Source organism: Chrysochloris asiatica, unplaced genomic scaffold (genome assembly GCF_000296735.1).
Source record: "Chrysochloris asiatica unplaced genomic scaffold, ChrAsi1.0 scaffold00003, whole genome shotgun sequence".
Taxonomy (NCBI): Eukaryota; Metazoa; Chordata; class Mammalia; order Afrosoricida; family Chrysochloridae; genus Chrysochloris; species Chrysochloris asiatica.
This window is the reverse complement of record NW_006408521.1, coordinates 21,156,708-21,166,047: the sequence shown is the minus strand read 5'-3', so window position 1 is coordinate 21,166,047 and position 9,340 is coordinate 21,156,708. Positions and strand designations below refer to the sequence as shown.

The following is a 9,340-nucleotide window of genomic DNA, read 5'->3' as shown; positions in this document are numbered from 1 at the left end:
GTGCTCCTTGGAGGCCAGGATGGCCAAACTTCATCTCTCATACTTCAGACATATTGTCAGGAGGGACCAGTCGCTGGAGAAGGATATCATTTGGTAAGGTGGAGGGTCAGAGATAAAGAAGAAGACCCCCAAGAGATAGACTGGCCAAGCGGCAGCATCGATGGACTCAAGCATGGCAACAGTAGTGAGGTAACCTAAGATCGGGCAGTGTTTCATTCTGCCGTGCGTAAGGTCGCTATGAGTCAGTACCGACTCGATGGCTCCTAACAACAACAACAACAACAATTGGGGACTGCAGTGGCTCAGCAGGATAAGCACTGGACTGCAAACCACATGTCGGTGGTTCAAACCCACCAGCTGCTCTGTGGGAGAAAGATGAGGTTTTCTATTCCTGTAAAAATTCACAGCCTCAGAAACGCTATATAGCGTGGCTATGATAGAACCAACTCGATGACTCAGCAAAAACAACATCAACATAAAAATTATATAAGTTTTCAAGAAAATAGCCTCTTTTCAGTGTCTGAAATCTTCAATTTAAGAATTACAACATAAAAGGAATAAAGCACAGAAAATTCATACACTTGAGAGACTGAAACATTATTTTTAGATGTCTTATGGCTTTAAAGAAAAGAAGTCCAAATCAGGGTACTGCTTCTAGGGTTAGGTCTTGGCAGTAGCTCAGGGTGTTACATGACAGGCCTTGGCTTGTGGTCAATTCCTCACATGGCCTCTTTCCCCATTTGTGTCTCCGTGGTCACCACTCAGACCAAATCTTAATACTAAATCAATAATTCAACTAGCATTAAAATAAATTAGGAGGTGACGCAGTTGTGTTGACCACTGAAGATGGAATATTGATTGGGAACCTTCCAGGTGGTGGTAATGTTAGTGTATACAGTTTAAGAATTCTTTGAGTTGTACACTGAAGATTAGTGCATTTGTAGACTTTAATATATGTATATTATATTGTTGTTGTTAAGTCCTATTGAGTCGATTCCTACCCATAGTGACACTGCATAGCGTTTCCAAGGGTGTAAATCTTTACAGGAGTAGAAAGCCTCATTTTTCTACCGCAGAACCGTTGATAGTTTTGAACTGCTGACCTTGAGATTAGCAGCGCAATTCTTAACCACTATGCTACCAGAGCTCCTTGTATACTGTGTATACTTCATTAAAAATTAGTTATTTGGTATGCTAGACTTTCAAATAAGTCTTTTTCTTTTCTCTAAACTCTTCTCTTTAAAAACATTTCAGCAAAATTAAACTATTTCCAAAAGCTCCAAAAGGTTGATGGAACCAACTTTCAGGCTTTGGCTACAGAGTTTGGAGGCAAAGCTTTCATTCCCACATTCCAGTCACCACCACCACTGCCACCACCTTTTTACAGGGTAAGCCTGCGCAAGGGAATGGGATTGTTTTGTTCTTCCCTTCATCCAAGACAGTTGACTAGTGGCCTCTGAGGTCCCTTGAAGCTAGGTAAACCACTGTCAGCTCTTACGGAACACAGTATTGTCCACCTTAACAGGCTATTGAGCTAACCCTTGTTTCCTGTTTTTCTTTTCTGGCAATCTCATTGCAAATAAATTTCTTATACTGTGTTCAGGCTGGGGACCCCATTGTGATTTACTTCTCCAAGTGGTCTACTGTAAGCCTGCTGAGACAGCCTGCAGAAATTGGAGCTGGAGGACTTTGTGCCGAGATCAACCCTGCAAGTAAGTCCAGGGAAGAAATATCTACCTTGTGGTTGATTTAAAATAGGCTTTTTCATTTATCATTCCCTTAATTCTTTGTGTTCAAAGGCTTTTTGGAGAGTAAAAGTACAACTTGCACTCGTTTTTTTAAGAACCTGACAAGTAGCTGTATCTTGGATCCAGCTCTTGATGCTGCTTCTTACTATAATTTCACAGTCTTGAAGGTATGTATCTTCTCCTCCCTCCCTACTTTGTTACCAGTGTGAATTTGAAGTCAACATCCTACGTCCCATTGTTGATGGATTATGAAAAGAAGACTGGAAATCCTACTGTCTGAAGATAAATAAAGTACTAGGAATATATATCAAGGATAATAGATTATCAGACTGTGGGCTAATGGGATTGGCTTGGGAAGGGTTTAAGGAATGACATCTCTCTTTCACCAAAACACTGCTTTTACTATTTGGTAGTTAAGTCAAACTTCTTAGTCCATCCAACCTCCCTACCACCTCATACCTGGCTTTGTAGTATGAAAAGTCAGATGGAAAAGAGGAAGCAAATCATTCTAATTGGTGATTCCCCAACCCAAAGTCTATTGGTAGTCTTAAGAAACCACAGTCTCCTGGTGATTTTCTGTAACATCTATACACATTCATGTTTCTTATTCTAGGTTCCAACAGGTATGACTGATCTGCACAATATGGAGGTATGATGCTGCATATCAAGAAAATGGAAAGAGAATACTTTCCCCTTTGTTTCTGGGGCAATTTCAGTCTGAATTGTAATGATGAAAGGAAATGTTTGTGTTAAGTATGGATTTAGACCATTGTTTTCTCAAGTGTGTTCTATCCTAGGGACCTTCAGAAACTTTGTGGAAATAATCTGTTATCTTTTCATTCCATTTTTCATGAATGTTTTGAAGCCCCCTGGTACAACTAGTAAGTAGTTTGGAACACACTGGATTAAATGAAGCTAAATGCTTAATTTATGGTGGACTTATTTGAGTTCCTAGTTAACTCTCTTACATGCTAACCAAAAAAGGCTGTAGGTTCAAGTCCACACAAAGGAGCCTCAGAAATAAGGCCTGATGTGTACTTCCAAAAAAATTAATCATTGAAAATCCATGAAGCACACATGGGGTTGACATGAGTTGGAATCAGCTAGACAGCAGCTGATTTCTGGCCTTGGAAGTCTTTAAGATTCAGGAAGGCCTTGTTAATTCCTAATAGGGGAGTATGTGGTGGTGATGGTGGTGGTGCCATGGAGTCAGTTCCGACCCATAGCGACCCTGTACAGGGTTTCCGAGGCTGTAAGTCTTTACAGGAGCAGAAAGTCTCGTCTTTCTTCTGCAGAGCCACTGGTGGTTCTAACTGCTGGCCTTGAAATTAGCAGCCTGACTCATAACCACTACACTACCAGAGCTCCAATAGGGGGGAGTATTGTTGTTAAGTACTGTGGAGTCGGCTCCAACTCATAGTAACCCTGCACAGAGTTTCCGAGGCTGAAAATCTTTATGGGAGCAGAACGCCTCATCTTTCTACCGTGGAATCGCTGGTAGTTTTGAACTGCTGACTTTAAGGTTGGCAGCCCGGCTCATAACCACTGCACTACCAGAGATCTTTAATAGGGTAGTATAGAACACAATATTTCTAAGATGTATCTATGGAATCCTTATTTTATATCTAATAGTATTAGTGTTCTGGGGAATGTATATTGAGAATTGCTGATCTAGAATGACTTTTGAAGTTGTATGCTGGCAATGGAAGGATAGAAAATTGGGAAGGTCAAGAAGAAAAAAGAATACTCATTTCAACTTGGTATGTAGGTAGAAGAGAAAACGCTGCTTTTAATTTTAGCTGATTTGCATCTTACCCTGGCTCTTTTCAGGTGCCTGTAACACTTGTCTCACAGACTGATTCTCCTCTGTTGTCTGGAAACACTTGTCAGAATGTGGTTTCGCAGGTATGGATGCTGACCTTAGTCAGAACTTGATTCTAGACTGATGTGTATTGACCTACTTTACCAGAGATGCCCAAATCCCGTTAAGTAGTCAATTAACCCCACATGAATTTGCTTATATTATCTCAAACTTAACATGTCAAGAATTGAGCCTATCCACTTCCCCTCAACGTGTGTTTTAATCTTTTTAATTGCCACTATCCTCTAGTGTTTTAGGCACAGAACATTCCAGTTATTTCTAATTTGTCTTCCTTTTCTTACATGCAGCCTCTGACTGGCTCTTACTGACTGTCCACCTTTTGTTCTGCTGATACAGTGTCATCTGAAAATCTAAAAAGACTAGCCTTCTCTGTTCCTCCATTCTCTCTTGTAATCGATACAACCTAGAATTAGGAGTTATTTCAAGTATTTTAAAGATTTGAAATACTTCAGGAATTTAAACTTACCTTCAATTGCTTGTGCTTCCTCTCCACAGCTATCTTTCCTCAACCTCAGATATTGCTAAAGCCAAGTAAATCTAGTTTTCATGCCATGCTCACCTCTACCTCTTCTTCTGTTCTTCCTCTTCTGCCCACAGTCTAGCTTATTTTTCTTGTCTTTCTTACTGTAAACTCACTTCCTCCAGGAACCCCTTCTGTGAGCTCCAGCCGTGAGCTCTTATGTCCAAGTGTAATATGAAGTGATCTTTTCATGACATTTGTGTTTGGCATTTTTAAGGTTACTTTTTAGCAACCTCCACTCAGTTATAATAGAAATTTGAAAAGACAGAAAATCCTCTGTCCTGTACACAGTCAACTAAATGTTTGTTTTTTTTTTAATTGACTGATTCTTCTTTTGCATTTTAGGTGATGTATGAGATAGAGACCAATGGAACTTTTGGAATCCAGAGAGTCTCTGTCAGCTTTCGACATACCAACCTGACTCTTGAGCCAGACGTTTCCTTACAGCAACACTTCACCGTTCGCTTCAGGGTTAGAGCCCATCTCCTATGAAGGATTGATTGAGGGTGGAATGCTGGCTAGAAATAGGCATGTTCCCCTGCTTCGGAAACACATGCAAACTAGAATAAGAATACGAAAGCCTAGTCCAGTCAGTTCCTTAAAGGCTCCACACTCAATATTCAAATATTAAGCTATAATTGATAGAGATTCAGCATGTTTATTTATTAACATTTTTCTCTGATTCTCAGTCTGGCACCACGCAAAGCAGGACTTTAATCTTAAATCATAACTCTTTTTTTAATAGTAATTTTGAGTCGTAAACTAAGCCAACATCCTACAGAAATGCTTTAGCTAGCTTTTCTTTTATTTCTGGATATTTTATTCATTTCCCATATGATCTAAGTTTGTCATCTTGATCACCACCTTTGGTTCTCTTAAACTTCTTTCCTTTTCTTGAACCTAACAATACATTTTCTTATCAGCTTTACCATCTGGTGATCAACCAAGTTCTTGTGTCTCAGGGATCAATTTTTTTTTTTTTTCAATGTTTTATTGTGAATTATGTGATAGTTTACATGGGGAAACATTAGCTTTACATTCATCCTGTCGTATATCGTTACATTGCCTTGGTTATAATCCCATTCACGCATCATCAACCAACCCTGGTCATCAGCACACAGTCCCTCTCCTTCTCTGGACTTAGAGTCCCCAGCCGCTCCATCTCTCCACGTCATCGTCTATGCCTCCATCTCTGGCATCACTATTTCTCTGGGTAGGGTCCTGCACTCCGTTCTTCTCCCTTGATGGTCGCAGGGCCCTCCTCTCCTGGACTGCAAAGTCACTCCCCTCCTTTTGCTACAGAATGTCTACCTTTACATTTCCAACACTCACAGTCAGTCCTGATAACAGTCATTCACTATTGTACCACATGAATGCTATCCATATCTCCTCTCATCAGTCCCACCCAGACAGATTGGCTACTACTCAGTAGTAGTAGGGAGAGTCTCCCTTCCTCCGCACCCTCTGAATCTAGGCTCCCTCTTGAAAGCTTGTATGCCAGTCACTTCTTGTCTTTGTAGGCCCTCCCCTCCCATTTTGGGTAGCCAATGTCCAAGTTGCCCATCCCTGTGTATTGAGGGAGTGGGAATGATCAGAGATCATTTTTGAGATATCTTTATGACTATATGCATATATTTTAGAGTACACCTACTACTCAGTTACACTGAAATAACTCTACTCTCAGCTAGGTTAAACGTATCCCTAAACTGATAGTCATTTTTGAGAAACGCAGTTGAGGAATCCTTGGTTGTCACCCTTGGTAATAATAATAGTATATAGTGAATTTCAGTACAAGGAGGCTTCAAAAACTTGGTGGGAAAATTCTGTTATCTTTCAATTCCATTTTTCCCAAACTTTTTGAAGCCCCTTCATGTAAAAATAGCTCAATTTATTTTGATGTTCAGTGCCATTGAGTTGGTTCTGGGTAGGGTTTCCAAAGAGCTACTGGTGGGTTGGAACTGTGGACTTTGTGGTTAGCAGTCCAGTATTTATCCTACAGCGCCATACCAGGATTCCCAATTTATATTAATAAACTAAAAAAAAATGGATTAGAAATTTCTACAAAATGCTGTTTCTTTGCCTGGGAAGGCCGAGAAATCTGTGCTGCTAACTTGTTGCATTGCATGAGGAAGAATGCAAAGCCAGCTTGAGGGAGGTGGTAAGGGATTCTCTTCTCAATAATTGAGTTTCCTTTTCTTCCTGCAGCCTTTTGAAGGAAGCACAGCTACTTCTCTTCTGGGTCCTAGAAGTGGGAATCCCGGCTACCTTGTTGGGAAACCACTCTTGGCTTTAACAGGAGATGTACGTCACTCAATATCCTTTTTGGTTTGTTCAGCCTAGTGAGAAAATCTGCAGCTGCAGAACTTTGGGATTTTCCAGTTCCTAGGGTCCTCCACTCTTTTTTTTTTTTTTTTTTAAGGTATTCGGCATTTTCTTCAAACTATTATTAATATAGTATGTTCTGAAATGCTTATGACATCAACAGCTTTAACACTTATGGTAGAGTGACTGAAGGTAGTGTGATGAAGTGAATCCCTTTATTATGTGGCCTTTGGCCTTGGTTCTTTGGAAACACAGTTCAAGAGATTTCCAGAGCCAGCAGTGACAGACAGGAATCCAACAAGAGCTTTACCTCAGGGCCTGAGAGAGCTAGCCTGCATTGAAGAAGGGAGACTTTGCCAACATGGCTTGTGATCTTGAGTTGCAGCCTGGTGGTTCTGATCCCAATTTGAGACTTGTTCCTTAATAAGCCACTTGGCTATAAGAAAGAATACTCTGTGAGTTTTGTGAGACGTTGCAGCAAATTTCCAAACCCAAATGGGGAAAAAGAGTGCTGAGGGGAGAGAGAGTGGCTGGTGTCAGTGATGGAATGGTACATAGAGCAGCTTGGGAAAATGTGACAATCTGGGATGTATTTGATCTCTGTCTCATAGGAATTGGCTTTGGGCTAATCCTAGCCACTATTCCTGCGCCCAAAGTTAGACAAGATCTCCTATTATTACTCTAGTTCTATCTCACCGTAAGGATTATGACTGATTTTTGTCTGTTAATGAGATATTTACATGCTTATATGTGACATCATTTTTGGAAAAACAATAGTTGTCTCCCAATTGTCAATTACTAAAAACACAAATTTTTGGCTTGAAGGATATTCTGATAGTAATAAAATACAAATGGCATGAAGAGAAGAATAAGTAAAGCATACCGTTTCCAACCCTGTCTACTTTGTTACTGTTATACCGTCCTTGACTTTCCATCTCAGATGACACTCTTGCAGAGTCAGGGTGATGGAACCTGCTCTGCTGAGAGACATGAAGCACAGTTTGGAGTGAATGCAGTATCTGGATGCAAGCTCAGGTAACCCTTTGTTTCTGCATCCTTTCCCATAATTTTGCCTTTCCCTGTAGGCAATATGTTGATATATGGCAACTTTTAAATGACAGTTAGTTCAGAGAATGCTAGTTAGGAATATTCTCATAACCTAGGCAACTTTAGTATTGTTAGGAGTTTTCTGGAAACAGTCCTTTTATCCCTATGTATGATTATTTTCTTTAATATGTTTTAAGTATCATTTCTAAGGTTTGCATTACTATACTAATATGGTTACATTATTATAGTGATGGTGCTAAATTTACTTTCTGAGATGCCCATTATTTGACTATTTGATAGTTGATACACACTTCCCTGGTATTAGCGTGGATTTCCAGGCATCATGGTGTTTAATTACAGGCTGAGGAAGGCGGGCTGTCGCTATTTGCAGCAGGAGATTTATCAGACTCTTCATGGAATGCCCAGACCAGAGCATGTTGCCATCTTTGGTAATGCTGACCCAGGCCAGAAAGGACAGTGGACCCGGATCTTCAGCAGGAACTGCAATGTTTCGGTAAGAAGAGAAATAACGTTTTCTGACCAAGACTCATTTTACCCCTTTGTAAATTACAGGTGGTAACATTAAAACCAACCTTATTTCCACTAATAGTGTGGTGGTTATACAAAGAATATTTTAAAAAATCATGCCTATTTGAAGTCTTCATTTCAGCTTAGATTTATAAAATATATAGATAGAAAGTCTGAAGATAACTCTTTGATTCAAACTCAACTCTATGCTTCAAACATTGGCTGTATTCTTGACTATATAGTCAACACACACTTGAGGTTGAAATCATGATCTTTCTGTTGTGGTTATAAAAATAATACATTTACAAGTTTGAAAATTGAAACGATAAAGGATGGTATTGAATGAAAAGTAAAACCTTCATCCATTCGCAGCCCCAGAAGTAAACACCTTTAAGTGTTTCTGTTTTTAGTTTACCATTGGTCTACATCAGATGAATCTCCCTCCTGACTCTCTTCTAAGTAAAATGAGCCTCCTCTATTGCCTGCTTCTTCTTTTGCCTGTCCAATACTCCTAACTTCAGCTAGCCATGTCATTATGTTTGTTTCTTACCATTTAAAGTTTTAATTTATTTCTTAGCATTTAAATTTTGAAGTTAATGTTTATTTTGCTGTATACATAATACCTATACTTAGTCAACAAATCCAGAAAGTACAAATTAAAAATCCCCCTCCCAAGCTTCTGTTCCCCTTCACAGAGGCAACCAAAGTTACTCATTTCTTTCCTTCCATAAAACATTTCAGATTCACCAATAAAACACTCAAATTCTTCTTTTTCCCACCAGAATGGTAGGTTATTATAAGGACAACTTTGTACCATGCTTTTTTCACTTGACTTTATAATTGGTCCCTTATCAGTTCATAGTAATTATCACAATCATCCTTATTGTTTATTGTCACATTTGTTGTTGTTAGGTGCCGCCAAGTCTGTTCTGACCCATAGGCACCGAACATACAACAGAACAAAACACTGCCCGGTCCTGCACTGTCTCACAGTTGTTGCTACGGTTAAGCCCAATGTTGTTGCCATGGTGCCAGTCCGTCTTACTGGGGGTCTCTTTGTCTTTTTCACTAACCCTCCACTTGACCAAGCATGATATCCTCCTTTTCCAGTGACTGGTCCCTCCTGATAGCATGACCAAAGTATGAGAGACAAATTCTCACTATCCTGGCTTCTGAGGAGCATTCTGGCTTTACTTATTCCAGCACATTTGTTTGTTCTTCTGGGAGTCCGTGGTACTTTTAATATTCTTTAATATTCTTCTCCAATACCATAATTCAAATACATTGACTCTT

General features: G+C 39.7%; 1 protein-coding gene across 1 annotated transcript in view; it reads left to right on the top strand.

Moving 5' to 3' along the window:
• The window catches only part of TCTN3 (tectonic family member 3), a 30,830-nt gene that overhangs the window by 8,425 nt on the left and 13,065 nt on the right, over positions 1–9,340 (top strand). Inside the window, exons 4-13 of the mRNA XM_006831452.1 lie at positions 1,255–1,388; positions 1,604–1,712; positions 1,800–1,915; positions 2,362–2,397; positions 3,573–3,653; positions 4,496–4,621; positions 6,356–6,455; positions 6,920–6,927; positions 7,413–7,507; positions 7,880–8,033. Of these exons, the coding sequence (XP_006831515.1) occupies positions 1,255–1,388; positions 1,604–1,712; positions 1,800–1,915; positions 2,362–2,397; positions 3,573–3,653; positions 4,496–4,621; positions 6,356–6,455; positions 6,920–6,927; positions 7,413–7,507; positions 7,880–8,033 (959 nt within the window). The remainder of the gene's footprint in view (positions 1–1,254; positions 1,389–1,603; positions 1,713–1,799; positions 1,916–2,361; positions 2,398–3,572; positions 3,654–4,495; positions 4,622–6,355; positions 6,456–6,919; positions 6,928–7,412; positions 7,508–7,879; positions 8,034–9,340) is intronic.